This window comes from Chiloscyllium plagiosum, unplaced genomic scaffold (assembly GCF_037043375.1).
Source record: "Chiloscyllium plagiosum isolate Xiang-an unplaced genomic scaffold, Cpla_swu_hap1 HiC_scaffold_10, whole genome shotgun sequence".
Taxonomy (NCBI): Eukaryota; Metazoa; Chordata; class Chondrichthyes; order Orectolobiformes; family Hemiscylliidae; genus Chiloscyllium; species Chiloscyllium plagiosum.
In genome coordinates this window covers 93231511-93248296 of record NW_028270148.1, presented here as the reverse complement: position 1 = coordinate 93248296, position 16786 = coordinate 93231511, and the positions used below count along the sequence as shown (strand labels likewise).

At 41.2% G+C, this 16786-nt stretch overlaps 1 protein-coding gene across 1 annotated transcript in view; it reads left to right on the top strand.

The window, feature by feature from the left end:
* The window catches only part of entpd6 (ectonucleoside triphosphate diphosphohydrolase 6), a 54763-nt gene that overhangs the window by 2328 nt on the left and 35649 nt on the right, over positions 1–16786 (top strand). The window contains exons 2-4 of the mRNA XM_043696428.2: positions 787–1077; positions 8553–8629; positions 16628–16771. Coding sequence (XP_043552363.1) covers positions 846–1077; positions 8553–8629; positions 16628–16771 — 453 coding nt within the window. The 5' untranslated portion in view covers positions 787–845. The remainder of the gene's footprint in view (positions 1–786; positions 1078–8552; positions 8630–16627; positions 16772–16786) is intronic.

Below are 16786 nucleotides of genomic sequence, written 5' to 3'. Positions count from 1 at the left end.
ACTGGAGAGTTGAGGAGGCTCACTAAGTGTATTCCTCATCTCAAAAATTAATGGATTTCTAGATTAAGGTAAAAAGCGATATAGGGATATTGCAGGAAAATAATAACGAGACTGACCAGTTATGATCCAATGGAACTTCAAAGGTAGCCCTGATCCACTGACCTATCGCTATTTTCAATGTTTCAACCAGGCATTATAAATAGATTAGAAAATACACCTCTCCTCCCCCCCCCCCCCCCCCCCCCCCCCCACCCCTGCTAAAGAGAAGCCAAAGACTATAAAATTGTCATTTTCATTCACATTTGCGAATGCTGAACACAGTTTGGTGTGAGTTTTGCGTGTGCTGGGCCAAATCGTTTTTTTGTTCTTTACCCATTCTTTTGATGTGGATGTTGCTGGCAAAGCTCACATTAATTGCCCATCAGAAGTTTTCCTTCTAAGGCTGAGTAAGTTGCCATGTCCCTTCAGAGTCAACTAGCCTCTAAGACTGGTGTCACATATGTGTCAGAACAGATAAAGGGTGTAACATCAACTTTTGAAAGGGTCATTTCGGTTATTGGTCCCACTCTGCCTCAGCAGTGCAGCATTATACTGAATTTTAGTACATGTTACAATTAATCCAGCATTGATTACCTGGATTTGTTTGGTTTTAAATTTTGCTACTTTGAGAATTTTGCAAGGCTACGCACTGCTGATTAAAAAGCAAGAAAACTTTCGCTGTCCAGCTTGAGAAAATGTCTTAAATATTTGAAACTGGTTAATTATTTAAACTAACTTTTATTACAGATTCTACAATGAGTTGTGCAAATTGTGCTTGAATCTGCAGCCAAAAAAAATGATTTTAAATGTTGGGAGCCATGAAGGTACCAAAAGTTGCATATGTGTTTGTCCTTTTCGTATGCATATTAATATATGTGTATCAAAAGCGACCTTTTCAAAGAACACAAAATGGGCTCGGATTTGGCATTCAGGCAGCACTTGGACAACCTGTGCCTCAAGACTTCTATGGAATTATGTTTGATGCTGGCAGTACTGGGACACGCATTCATGTCTTCAAGTTTACCAAGTTGCCAAATGGTAGGTATTTGTTTCCAGCTACTTTGCAAAATTGCTGAGATGTGGAAACTGATACTGAGAAACATGACCCCTGCTCCAATACTTTTTAATTGCAATTAGTAACTGTAGTTTGAGTAATAATGCTGTATGGGGAGGTGAGGGCCGAGTGGCATTATCACTGGACTGTTAACCCAGAACCCAGGTAACGTTCTGGAGACCATATTAGAATCCTGCCATGGCAAATGGGTGGAATTGAATTCAATAACATTAAAAAAAATCTGGAATTAATAGTCTAACAATGACCACAAAACCATTGTCGATTGTCGGAAAAACCCATCTGGTCCCCTAATGCCCTTTAGGGAAGGAAACTGCTGTCCTTACTTGGTCTGGCCTGCGTGTGACTCCAGGCCCACAGCTATGTGGTTGACTCTTAACTTAGGGGTAGACAATGAATGCTGGCTAGCTGGCGATACCCTCATCCTGTGAATGAATAAAAAGATCTGTTTACAACTTAATGTCCATAAACATCTTTCTCACTTTGGGAGACTGAGATTATTGGGTCGAGAATCCCAGAACTCCATGGGTGTACCCACACCACACACTTTAAAAATGCAGTTCACCAACTCATGCTTGAGGGCATTTGAGGATGGAGGCTTACTGTGAGAGCAAATTACTTCAGATGCCGGAATTGGTACTGAAAACAACAACTACTGGAGATCTGAGGGTCAGAAAGCACTCATGGAGAGTAGAGAACAAGCTAACATTTTGAATCTAGACAACTCTTCAAGTAGACTCGAGACGTTAGCTTGCTGTCTTACCATGGATGCTGTCTGACACTCTGATCTCCAGCATTTATTGTTTTCAAGCTGTGAATCAGATTCCAACATGGTCACATGACTCCTTTCTTTCCTTTACCTTAACATTAGAGCCCCATAATATAGCAGTGTTTTAAACCTCATAATTGTTACAATATAGATAAATCTTTGAAAGTGATAGGGCATGTTGCAGTTGCTTTTTTAAACAAAAACATGGCATTCATAGCTTTAGAATTAAAGGTTCAGAGTACAGGTATAGGGAAATTACATTAAGCAGGGCAAGGCAGGAGAGAGGCAACGTATTATCGAAGGAGCTGGAGAGACACAGGATCTCTGGATAAACTACTTCTCTAAGATTCTCTATTCTGGGTATGGGGATGACTTCTCTCTGGCCACCCCACATGATTAAAATATCTCAGATGTTTTAAGGGCTTTTGGGAACAAATTTGCTGCACCAACCCCTCCCTATGTACTTTGAGTCCTGATGCTAAATCTTCATAAATTATTGTTAAAAATCACACAACACCAGCTTATAATCAATGGGTTTATTTGGAAGTATTAGCTTTCGGAGCACTACTCCTTCATCATGTAGCTGTGAAGCAGGACCATAATACGCAGAATTTATAGCAAAAAAAATTACAATATCATGCGACTGAAATGATATATTGAACAAACCTATATTTTGTTATTAAATCTCATCTTTTAGAGTGGGTTGCAGGTTTCGGTTCATTAATAATTATATTCCAGAACTACTTTTAAGTCACATTCTCGAGATAACTTAAGGTTTTATTAAAAAAAAGCTGTCATCTCAGCTCAGACAATGCATTAAAGGTGTGAGGTTAGAATCTGTATTCCAATCTTGAGTCAGACTGGTTCTATTTCCAAAGTAGAATTCACAAAATATTACATGGATTAACTGCCTGCAGATTGCATTTTTTAAGCAAAATAGAATGTGTCTGCAAATACAAATTCACCCAATATAGACTTGTGTATTTGCATGTTCAGGGGAATGTGTGTGTGTGTTTCTGTGTGTGCAAGCTTGGTAAAGTGAGTGTGATGGGGTGTAAGCCTGTGTAAGGGGGTGTATGTGTATGAGAGAGGGTCTGTGTGAACATTTATTCTGTGTGAGAGAGAGAATATTTAGTGTAGTGGGGTCACCTGCAAGGTACCGAACTTGGCTATCAGCCTCTTCTCAATCACTTTGTGTTGTTGCCTATCCCGAAGTCTATCTGACAGAATCCCTACAGTGTGGAAACTGGCCTTTCAGCCAACAAGTGCACACCGACCCTATGAAGAGTAACACATCCAAACCTATTCCCCGTACCCTATATTTACCCCCGACTAATACACCTAGCCTACATATCCCTGAACACTATACGCAATTTAGCATAGCCAACCCACTTAACCTGCACATCTTAGGAATGTGGGAGGAAACCGTAGCACCCAGAAAAAATCCACAGACACAGGGAGACTGTGCAAACTCCACACACAGTTGTCTGAGACAGGAATTGAACCTGGGTCCCTGGCGCAGTGAGGCAGCAGTGCAACCACTAAGCAACCATGCCTTGGAGGATGGTTACCCGAAGATCAGAGGCTGAATGTCCACGACCGCTGGAGAGTTCCCTGACTGGGACGGACACCCCTGTCTAGAGACTGTTGCACGGTGTCCATTTATCCGCTGTGTGGTGTCTGCTTGGTCTCACCAATGTACCATGACTTGGGGCTCCTGGCCTGCAGCATATGAGAGACCATGTTGGCTGAGTCACACAAGTACCTGCCATATGCATGGTGTGTGGTGTCCTCACATTTAATGGTGGTATCTGTGTCAACACTCTGACACTGTATTTGCCTTCCAGTGTTTGCCATGGCAGGGTTGTATGGTGTTGTGGTTGATGTCCTGAAAGCCAGGCAGTTTGCTGCGAACAATGATCCGTTTAAGGTTTGGTGGTTTTATTAAGGGCGAAAAGTGGAGGTGTAGGGAAGGTCTTGGCAATGTGTTCACCCTCATCGGTAATGTGTTCCAGGCTGCGAAGAACATAGAGAAAGTGAGGACTGCAGATGCTGGAGATCAGAGCTGAAAAATGTGTTGATGGAAAAGTGCAGCAGGTCAGGCAGCATCCAAGGAGCAGGAGAATCAATGTTTCGGGCATAATGATTCCTGAAGAAGGGCTTATGCCCGAAACGTCAATTCTCTTGCTCCTTGGATGCTGCCTGACTTGCGCTTTTCCAGCAACACATTTTTCTGCGAAGAACATGCGTAGTTTTTCAGCTCTCGGAAAGTAGTGGACAACGAAGGGTACCCTATCGGTTGCAACCCATGCCTGTCACCCTTAATGCATTGGCTGAGCTGAGATGTCACTTTCTAAAATAAAACCTTAACTTATCTTGAGAATGTGACTTAAAAGAAGTTCTGGGATTTACATATTAATGAAGTGAAACCTGTAATCCATTCTAAAAGATGAGAGACTTAACAAAAATCTAGGTTTTTCAATATATCATTTCAGTTGTATGACACTGTAATCCTTTGCTATAAATTCTGCCTTATGATCCCACTTCACAACTACCTGATGAAGGAGCAGCACTCTGAAAGTTTGTACTTGCAAATAAGCCTTTGGGCTATTACCTGATTTTTAACTTTGCCCACCCCATTCTAACCTCCAAATTATGAATTTTTGGTTAGATGTCGGCCAGAATGTTGTCTATGTCCAATTCTGTGCTAGAAGAAGACCAAGGTTAAGGGATTTGAGTTTCGTAGCGAGATTATATATAGCAGCTTCATTGTTCTTTGACTAGAATAAAAGGAAATTTAATAGGGATGTTCGCTGGTATACTAGGTTTTAAAGTAGTAAATAATCCGAAGCTGTTTAGACTGGCAGAACGGTCGATAACCAGAAGGGACAGATCAAGGGTTGTGTAAAGATTTGTAGCTCAAGTGCCGGTTGCTGCAGTTGTGGGTATGTTCGCTGAGCTGGGAAGTTGATTTGCAGACATTTTGTCCCCTGTCTAGGTGACATCTTAAATGCGTTAGAGCCTCCTGTGAAGTGCTGCTGTACTGTCTTCTGGAATTAATTTAGTTCTGTTCCTGCTGCTTCAGGTTGCTCGTTTTGGTTATTCATGACCGAGACCCAATATACCACTACAATGTATTTATTGGAGTCCATGGATGACTGCCATGCTTCTCGAAATTATCCGGCTGTCCTCTGTTTAGTTTGTCCTATTATTGTTTGTCCCAGTCAAATTTGTCGTCCTTGTCATTCATACGTATGGCTACTAGGGATAGCTGGTTATTATGTTTCGTGGCTTATTGACGTTCATGGATGCGGATTGCTAGTTGTCTGCCTGTTTGTTTTATATAGTGTTTCATGCAATCTTTGCATGGAATCTTGTAAGCTACATTTGTTTTGCATATGATGGGTAGTGGGTCTTTTGTTTTGGTGAGTTGTTGTCTGAGCATGGCTGTCAGTTTATGGGCTGTCATGAATCTGGTTGGAGAAGTCTGGCTATTAGTTCCATGAGTGTTTTTTTTTTACATAAGCTAGCTTGGCTCGTGTGTTAGGTCATGGCACATCCTTGTTGCATTATTTGTCTATTAGGCATCTATGGATAAAGTTGCGGGGATATCCATTCTTGGCGAAGACTTTGTAGAGGTGTTCTTCCTCTTTTTGCAAGCAGGGAGTGCTGCAGTTTGTTGTAGCCCTTTTGAACAGGGTCCTAATGCAGCTTCTCTTGTGTGTGTTTGGGTGGTTGCTGTTGTAGTTCAGGATCTGATCTGTGTGTGTGGTTTTTCTGTACACTTTTGTTCATTCACCATTCTGTGTTCATTCTACCATCACATCCAGGAATGGGAATTGGAATTGGTTGGTTTCCTCCTCTCTCATAAATTTGATCCCGGTGAGCTTGGTGTTGATAATCCAGTGTGTGTTCTCGATCTCTGTTCTCTTAATTATTACAAAAGAGGGGACAAATTGAAGGTATTTTGGGAAAAGAAGCAGGAGTAATGAAGTGAAAGGTCTTATGCAGCTGGCATAATGATTTGAAATGAACTGGTTGAAGAGATGGAGGACGCAGATTCAACGCAGTAATATTGAAAAGAGAATTGGATTTATAATATATGTATCACACATGCTCCTAGCATCCTCACTACGTTTCTTTTTGAACCAGGGTTCAGTACCCTGATTTGATGGTGGTATCAGAGTGAGTGAAGTTGTTTATGGATTGTGGTTGAATATAGTGAAATAGCAAACTGTCCTGATTTCCCAATGTTGAGGTAGTATATCGGTTCTGAATCAATCCAATTAGCATGCTGATAGTGTCACATTAAAGGATGTCCTCAATGTAGACTTAGAATTTCATAGCTGAAAATGTGTTGCTGGAACAGCGCAGCAGGTCAGGCAGCATCCAGGGAACAGGAGAATTGACGTTTCGGGCATAAGCCCTTCTTCAGGAATCCTGAAGAAGGGCTTATGCCCGAAACATCGATTCTCCTGTTCCCTGGATGCTGCCTGACCTGCGCTGTTCCAGCAACACATTTTCAGCTCTGATCTCCAGCATCTGTAGACCTCACTTTCGCCACTTAGAATTTCATGTCCATGATGATGGTCATGTCCATCCTAGATACTTGCTTCCACCTGGGGTTCAACATGGAGTATCAGCTGAGGGAGGGTAGTAGGTGAAATCAGCATGTTTCCTGATTTAAGCTTAATGCGATATCATGGGACTTCACGAGATCCAGACTCAATGTTGAGGACTCCCAGTATTTCCCACTCTCAGTTGCACATGATTATACGCAATGCTACTTCTGATAGATCTATCCTGCCAGTGGGACAAGGTATTGCTAGAGATGTCTGGGAAGTTGTACGAAACGTATAAATATGGTGTATGACTGTCACTTGAGTTGTCTGTCACTAAATTTGATACAAGTCCCCAGACGTGAGGTGCACTTTATATAATCAACTGGATTACTTTTGCCTTTATCCTATCTAGAATGATTCTAGCTGGTTCATTTGGTTTTATTGTATTTGATTTTTTAAAATTGAGATTTGATACAGTTTGAGTGAACCACATCGCTGCAGGTGATACAGGGCAGACTGCACAAGGCTGACGGATTCCTTTACTTTAAGGACATTAAGTGAATCAGATGTAATTTTCATGACTGTTCACTAGTTTTATAATCACTAAACTGTTGCTGGCTGCTTATTCCAGATTTATTTGATTATTAGAATTTAAGTAGAGTCATAGAGATGTACACTACCAAAACAGACCCTTTGGTCCAACTAATCCATGCTGACCAGATATCCTAACCTAATCTAGTCCCATTTGCCAGCACTGGGCTCATATCCCTCCAAACCCACCCTATTCATATACCCATTCAGATACCTTTTAAATGTTATAATTATACCAGCCTCCACCACTTCCCCTGGCAGCACATTCCACATACGTACACCCTCTGTGTGCAAAGGTTGCCCTTTAGGCCCCTTTTAAATCTTTCCCTTCTCACCTTAAAACTATGCCCTCTAATTCTGGACTCCCCCACCCCATGGGAAAGATCTTGTTTATTTACCCTATCTATGCCCCACATGATTTTATGAACAGCTATAAGGTCACTCCTCAGCCTCTGATGCTCTGGGGATACAGCCCCAGCCTATTCAACCTCTCCATATAGCTCAAATCCTCCACCCCGGCAACATCCTTGTTAATTCTTTTGAGTCATTTCAAGTTTCGCAACATCCTTCCTATAGAAGGGATACTAGAATTGCACACTGGATTCCAGAAGTTGCCTAACCAATGTCCAATGCAACATGACCTCCAAACACTTAGACTGAATGCTGTGTTCAATAAAGGAAAACTTACCAAACACCACCTTCACTGTCCTATTTACCTGCAGCTCTATTTTCAAGGAACTATGAACATGCACTCCAAGGTCTCTTTGTTCAGCAACGCTCCCCATGACCTTACCATTAAGTGTATAAGTCCTGCCCTGATTTGCATTTCCAAAATATAGCACCTCACATTTATCTAAATTAAACTCTATCTGTCACTCCTTGGTCCATTTGATTAAGGTCCCATTGTACTCTGAGGTAAACTTCACTGTGCACTACACCTCTAAATTTGGAGTCATCTGCAAACTTACTAACTATACGTCCTATGCTCACATTTTTATAAATGATGAAAAGCAGTGGACCCAGGACTGGCACACCACTGGTCACAGGCCTCCAGTCTGAAAAGTGCTCAAGGATTTTAACACTCAGTTCTCGAGATTGCTAGCCCAGAAATGTAACCTTTTATCTCCAAGCATCGTCAGTGGAGCTGTTTTTGAGTCACTATATTGAGGGTGCCCCCTCAATTGGAAGAAAGAGATTTCAGGGTTCTAGCTCAAAGGAGAGCAGCGCACTCTATATTGTCTTTTTAATGCTGAATCATGTTTTTATGAGCATTTATTGCCTTAATTTGCACCACAAACATTTAAATCAGAATGCTTTTTAAAGCTCTCTAGTATTTATCCTGCATTGACTTTCCATGTGTATCCTGTTAAGCATTTGAATATTTATTGCCTAAATTTGTAATTTCACACTTCGGTCTTTCAGTGGTTAGTTCCCATTGCATACTCTCTTAATTGACATGAACTGCACTGTTGAGAAATCTAATCATGCAAATTTCTAATTTTGTGATTCCTTTCAACAGAATCTCCTAAACTTGCACACGAAACATTCAAAGCTTTAAAGCCAGGATTGTCGGCATATTCTGATGAGCCCCATTTGGTATTACTTTATCTTACTCTATGCTTCTTATCAGTGAACAAAAAGTTACCAGCAAAACTTTGACATTACAAATAGGAAAGGCTGTAAACAATAAACAGGCCAGCCTGCATCTACAGAAAGAGAAAGAAAATTAATGTTTCAAAAAATGACCTTTCATTAGAAATGCAAGATATTACATATGATCAACTCTTTGTAAGACTGTTTTAAAAATTGTTCTTTCACAAGGTCAGCATTTGTTGCCCATCTATAATTGCCTCCAACGTGGTAGTGGTAAGCTGCTTTCGTCAACCACTGTCTATGTAGATTAGGCACACCCACAATGGTATAAAGAGGGAGTTTGCAGATTTTAACCCAGTAACAATGAAAGAACAGTGATTATAGTTCAGTATCAGGATGGTGTGTGGCTTAGAAGGGAATGTGTAGGTGGTTAGAGTCCCATGTATCTGCTAATTTTGTCTTCCCAATTAGGAGAGCTCAGGAGTTTAGAAGGTTCTGACAAAGCAGCCTTGCTGCAGTGTACTTTATTTACAATGTGCACTTATGCCATTAAATATTGGTGGTGATGGGAGTGCATGGCTAAGTTGTTAGTTGGAGTGCCAGTCAGCTCACTGCAGAATTAGTCTTGTCCGACCCTTGTGGTTGGAGTGTGTATATGGTTGGTCCAGTTCAGTTTCTGGTCCATGGTAAACTGCAGGGTCTTCATCGTTGACAATTCAGATATGACATTTCCCTAAATGTCAAAGAGTGACTGTTATATTATTGGCAATGGACTATCTGACACTTGTTACATGGATGCTGCATGGCATGAAGGTTTTGTTGCACATGGATGCAGAGATGGCAGGGGACAGTTGACAAAAACAAAAGTTCCAATAAGATGAAATAGTTGCAGCAGCATAGTAGGTATTGGGGTTTATAAAATGGAATATTCGGCAAAATGGAAGTTTCCCCACTCCATAATTATTGCTGAAGAAAATCAAGCATCCCAATTGTATTGAGCACCAGTTTACAACTTTGTCATACCAGAGAAACTACTTTATTATCCTTTGTTACAAATTGTTCACTCATTACTGAGGCTGTAAAGTGCGTGATAGAAGAGGGAATTTATAATGAGCTTGATTGAAACCGTGTAGGAGGCAAAGGATTTTCTAATCAGTCTGAGATGGTTTGGATAATTAAATGAACCAAGGACTCAAAGAGCAGGTCGTGTTTACAAAAAGAAGGAGGTCTTCAGCTAAGTGCTCAGTTTGGCGCTGCAAAGTAGTGGAAAAATACAAGGTTTCATATTGTAAAGTTTCTTTTCAGTGAAGAAGCCATGAATCTCAAGAATACAGAATGCAGGACAGAGGGGTTAAAGATTTCAATGATTTTAGGGAAAAATGACCAAGGCAATGGAAATAATTTGATATGAATGCATATTGATTTAAAAATGGAGATGTTGGATGAAAGATGAATAGTGATTTCAACCCACTTTTGTTATGGCACCATTTTAGTGTAGTAAAATGTCAAGATGTTTCACAAAAGTGTAAGAAAAAAAGAGTATCAATTAGATGGAGAGCAGGCCAAATGCTTGATCAAAGGGGTAAGTTTTAATAAAGGATGCAATAGATGTGTAGAAATCCGGAGTTAGCACCTAATCCTTTGCAATTGGGATGAAGGGTAGCAGGGGATATACAAGAAACCAGAGATGATGGAATGGAGAGTTGACAGGGTTTAGGGTCTTAGAATCTTACAGGAAACATGGAATTGTTTGATTTAACATGTCTGGACTGAGTCTTTGAAACAGGTGTCCAACTTAGTCCCAGATCCCAACTTCCTCCCCATTACCCTGCAAATCTTTAATCCTGTAGAATCTGTTTCCACAGCTCTTTTCCAGATCTAAAAAGCCCTCTGAAAACATCCTCCTAATTTGCCATTTAATTCTTTTGCCAATTATTTTCAATTTTAAATTTATTCTTTTGAGGAAACAGTTGCTTCCTTAATCTAACAAAATCCCCTCAAATTTGATTATCTTGTGTGAGGTCTTGCTTTAACATTCATTGTTTTGTTTCTCCAAACTGTCAACTGATATCTATCACCTCTGCAATAAAGCTGGTTGGTCTGCTGTACCTTATGCAAGACTTCCTATTCATCCCACTGCCAACTGCTTCTTGGGAACTAGACTGTAGCTGAAGTTGATAAACTAGTATGACCAGTGTGACCGCCACAAGCTGAATGGCAGATCACAGGTGTAGCTTCTGAATCTTTGAGTGTACAGTCAGTTCTGCTATAACATTTGTTTCTTCAATGCAAATTGTCTTTAATACAATTGAAGAATTTGGATTGTTATTTGTAGAACTTTCCTTACCTGTATTGGTTATAACGCGATTCCGGCCCCATTAGTTTACTGGTGCGGCTATTGAGTGATTTTCTAATAATGTAAAATAGTTCTGTTCTTGTGCTATCATATTCTATCAGAACTGACTGATATAGGCAATGCTTCTGCATTGCAATGCAATCTAAAATTAGATGCCTTCTTGAGCTGAGTCAACAGGCTGCAATTTTTGGAAATAACCAAAGTAGTATTTTTGTGACCTTTTCACTTGCCATTCAGGTCATTGAACAATATAGAATGCCATTTCATTAAGTACCATCCTGAATATTTGGCACTGGGACTTTCAACATTTACATCAGATCACTTTGCACACCCATAAAGAAAAGCTGTAGCGCCTTGCCAAGAATTCCAAACAAAGTCAACATGAACAGAAACATGTAAAATATAGCCATGCTGATTAGGTATAAGTTCAATGTCATTCAGCACTGGGCTCAACAATGCAGTGATAGTAGTCAGCCCTGAGAATCTGCAATAATTAAAGTAAACAGGAAATACTCAGGTTGGTAGCATGTGCAGAGACATAGAGAGCTAACCTCTCGGATGAAAATATTTTGACAAAAGTTACCACCCCCGCACCTTATTAGTTTAAATCCTCCTAAGCAACTCTTGCAACTCTTCCTGCCGGTATATTAGTCGCCTTCCAATTCAGGTGCAATCCATCCTTGTACAGGTCACTTCTACTCCAGAAGAAATTCCAATAATCCAAAAATGTGACGACATCTCCCCTGCACCAGCTCCTCAGGCATGCATTCATCTGCTCTATCTTCCTATTCCCAGCATTCAAGAGGATAGTAGAATATTCTGCCTGGCACATCACTTACTAAGGACAATAGGTTAACTTTGGATTATTTGCAGACTGTGTTGATTGAATGATGAATTGGTACTGGTACGTGAAACCGACAATTTTGTGAGCATCTACATTAGGAATAAAGTGTAGGTCCCTTGTCCCTCGAAGCTTCTGCACCCTAAAAAGGATCCTGGTTGATCTGACTATATTTCTACTTACCCTTGATGATGTTTCACCCCTTGCTTATCATAGAAATGATTTAAGTGGAGAGGTGAAAGTGCGACTTTGCCTGGACTGAGGTGCAGAGCTCAGCAAAGCAGACCTCTTAGATCGCTGCCAACTTGGATCCCCCACCCCATGCTTATCAAGCGCTACCTACCTCTGCTTTGAAAATATTCAAAGGTTGCTGAGGGTTGACATAGATGAGTTGGACTGATGGGTCTGTTTCCATGCTGCGCATCTCGGAGTTGTACAGCAAGGAAACAGATCCTTCAGTCCAACCCGTCCATGCCGACCAGATATCTTAAATTAATTCAGTCCCATTTTACAGCATTTTGCCCATACTCCTCTAAACTCTTCCTATTCATATAGCCATCCAGATGCCTTTTAAATGTTGTACTTGTACAATGTAATTGTACCAGCATCCACCTGTTCCTCTGGCAGCTCATTCCAGACATGTACCACCCTCTAGGTGAAAAAAGTGGTTCTTAGGTTCCTTTAATATCTTTCCCGTCTAGTTTTGGAGTCCCTTACACTGGGGCAAACAGCTTGGCTATTCATCCTGTCCATGATCCCCTTGATTTTATAAACCTGTATAGGGTCACCCCTCAGCCTCTGACGCTTATGGGGAAACAGCCCCAGCATATTCAGCCTCTCCCTCCAGCTCAAACCCTCCAACATCCTTTTCTGAACCCTTTCAAGTTTCACATCATCCTTCCTGTAGCAAGGAGACCAGAATTGAACGCAGTATTCCAAAAGTGTCCTCACCAATGTTCTGTACAGCCCCAGCCTATTCAGCCTCCCCCCTATAACACAAACCCTCCAATACTGGCCACATTCTTTAAGTTTAACAACTTCTTTCCTTTGGAAGGGGGACCAGAACTGAATGCAATATTCCAAAGGTGGCCTAACCAATGTCCTGTACAGCCACAACATGACCTCCCAACTCCTATACTCAATGCACTGACTAATAATGCCAAACACCACCTTTACTATCCTGTCCACCTGTGACTCGACCTTCGAGGAACTAAGAACCCACACTCCAAGGTCTTTGTTTGGCCAGACTCCCCAGGCTCCTACGATTAAATGTATAAGTCCGGTATTGATTTCCTTTACCAAAACACACTACCTCACATTTATCTGAAGTCCCAAGATCGGGAGTGGTGATGTGCTGAATTCCATTTCCACTTTCCTAAGCATAGTCAACCCTTCAGAGAGCTTCTTTTGGAAGTCACTGTCCACCAGCGGTGTTGTCAACCAGGAGTAGTTGGGGGTTGCACCATTCTTCCATTTCAACTGGATCGGAGTTGGCAGAGATCGCTGTCATCTGAACTTCCTCTCACATCTCTAGCTGTTTCCCATGTTGTTTCCCCACAATGTTCAGAACGCTCAGAAGGCATCTCCTCCAGGTTTCCTGTGACATTGGGAACCTCTCCTGGCATCAAAGATCGACAAAAAAAGAGGAGGAAAAGGATTCTCGTTGCTGACGGTGAGACCAAGGCAGAGGGATTGGAGGGGGCGGGAGGGAGGGAAAGATGATACCTACCTGCGGTAACGGCTGACCATGTGGGCAGTTGGCAGGTAAATGTTCAGTGGAGTGGGTAATTATGGAAGCAGATGATGCACCTAGATGCAGCCGGAAAACCTTGACAACGTGGGGCTTATGCAACGATAGATCCACGTCAGGCACTGTGACCTCATAAGTGTCTGCAATTCCTATGCTCCAGTGCAGAATCAGAGAATATAGTTCACAATGCTTCCTGAGCCTCAAAATAGTTTCGGGCATCTTCAAGCCTCTTTTGTGACCTCAATGTCTCAAAGGGTCAAAGACATTAGCCCCTCTCGGCCCAGCTATGAATCTGTGCACCCCTGGAATTGCCTCTGAATAAAAGCTGTTTAGGACTGAGATGGGGAGGGGGGTGGGATGGGGGTGGGGGTGGGAGTGGGATGGGGTGTGAATGATCAGTCGTTGACCTCATCCAATACGGGAACAGCAGATTCCAGGATCCTTTGGAGCATGCAAGGAGAACCTGCCATGTTGCTGTCTAGAGGAGGGGATGAGGGGACTTGAAGGGCTGAGTCGGCAAGTTCTGCATCCTATTTCTAATCCAGCATTGCCACAGTAGCGAAATCGGATTGCAAACCTCAAAAATGTTGACTCCAATTCGGGAGAAAGATCTTCACTTGTGGGAATGGACTCCATAGTGGGCAGGCCATGGTGTCTGCGCCCACGTGTTTGAAGATGGCGCTGAGGGAAATGTTGCCATGGAACTGGATGAACAGCAGCAGGCGACTGGAGTGGCCTGTAAAAATCCACTTGAAGTGTGAGAGGGCAGGACACTCTGGGATGTCTACACTCCAAAGGTAGACAATGCTAGGTGTGCAACAACGTGGGTGTTGGAATGGACAGCAAAAGGGAAAGATTGTTTCAAAATAAAAATACTTTATAGCATAGGGATGATGGAAGGGCGAGGGTCACTTCTGAGACATTTTTAGTCGGTTTTACTCAGCATGATCAATGATGGTAAAGGGATAGTTTCATAAATCAGTTTGGGATCTTCCTGTGACTTCTCTGCTGATCCCAGGGCAGGAGCAGCTGTTTTCTATCACTACATGACTCTACATTTTGAGGAATAAAGTTCCAAAAGCATTCAACCCACTGAGAAAAATTTATGTTCATCTCTGTCATAAGTGTTTTGCTTGCAAATTCTCTTGCAGGAGGAAATATCCACTCTGCATTCACCGTGTCAAGACACCTCATGATCTTATGTTGCAATCAAATTGCCTTTTTCTAAATTCCAGCAGATACAAGCCTGTCCTATCCAATCTTTCCTTTTAAGACAATCCACCAGTTCCAAGTATTAGTCTAATAAACTTTCTCTGAACTGTTTCTGATGCAGTTACATCCTTAAAGAGAGCAATGCTGTATGTAGTGCTCCATCTATGATCTAGATCATAGATTGTGCTGTGCTGTGTACAATTTCCCTTCTTTTGCATTCAGTTCTCCTTGATAGGCAATCACATTCTGCTAGCTTTCCTTAGTACTTGCTGTACTGGTAGACCTTTTGAAACTCACGCTAGGAAACTCAGATACCTTTACAGATCAGAGCTCTGGAAAATGACTCCTCATTTAGGTAATATGCTTCTTTGCTGTTATTCCTGCCAGGATCTCTCATTTCTATACAGTATTGCACTCCATGATGTTCACTTAACATTTTTGTATTTATTTACAGTCTCCTTATAGTCTCAACAAAAATTTACATTGTGTCATCAACGAATTTAGCAACCATGCCATGGGCCCCTTCATCCAAGTTATTTAGGTAAATTGTAAAAATCTGAGGCTCAGCATTGGTGCACACAAATTCTAATAACTTGCCAGTTGGAAAATGAGGCATTCATATTTCCTGTCTGCTAGACTAATGTTAATATATAATAAAGAACTGCAGATGCTGGAAATCGCATACAAAAACAGAAATTGCATTAAAAACTCAGCAGGCCTGGCAGCAGCTGTAGGGAGAAATCAGAGTTAACGTTTCAGGTTCAGTGACCCTTCCTCAGATATTTTTATCCATTTCAAAATCTGAGTTCACAAGTATGCAAATACTAAACATGTTATATTACAAGTTCTATCTACTTTGAAGCCTTATGATCACCTTAGTGTACAATTCAGGCGTGAACATTATCTTAACGTAGTCAAGTATCGCCATTCTTGTGATACCACTGAATCTAAACCCAGAACTCTCCAATTTACCTGCGCTGTGGAACGCACCTTCACCACATGGATTGCAAGAGTCCAAGAAGGCACACTACCACCACTTTTCAAGGACATTTAGCAAGAAGTAATCCTTTTCCCCAACATCCAAATACTCTCATTACAGAAATAAATGTCCTAAAATCTGTATGGGGGTTCCTGATTTACAAACAACCAACTTACAAATACTTACAATTGCAATCCTGTATGTGGTTATAGATTTAAAGACCTGACATATACGAACATTTCCTATCCTTACAAACAGCTGCTTTCCATAGTCCTGTAGTGTGTTCTGACTTGTGTACAATTTGACTTGTGTATGGACTCCAGAATGGAAACCATTTGTAACCTGGGGGCTGCCTGTAATATTAAACCACTATTTTAAAATGTAAAGACTGCAAAATGATATAAAATGATAGACCGTACTCATGAAAATCCACGTTATAAGAAAATTGCATAGCAGTAGCATCATTTAAACGAATGGAACAGAGATCGTAAGTTCTACAAATAATGGTCTAAATTCTTCGATCGCGTCAAAGTCAATTTGCATTGAAGAAATGCGCATTACAGCAGAACCGACGGTATTGAACCTCGACTCTAACTACAAATGAAACCTATACTATTTAGGAAACTGAACAAGATACTAATAAGTGGAAATGCACAAGAATTTAGTGTGACTGCCTTGAATTAATACTTAATACTACATTTGGTTTTGATTGACAGGCAGAAAAAGTGCATGTATGCTGTCCAAGCAACAGACATTACTGTTTGTAGATTTGAATTGCTATTGAAACTTAGTCTGTCAGAATTAAATTCTTTGTAACTGAGACTTTTTTTTAACATTGGGTATGTATGGTTTGTGTGTTACAGGCCACAAAAGGCATTCAGGAACTATTGGACGTTGCCAAAGAGTCAATTCCTAGGAATCTTTGGGCAAGCACACCATTAGTACTAAAAGCTACTGCTGGTTTACGTCTGTTGCCAGGAGTAAAAGCTCAGCAATTGTTGGATAAGGTATCTCTAGCAAAG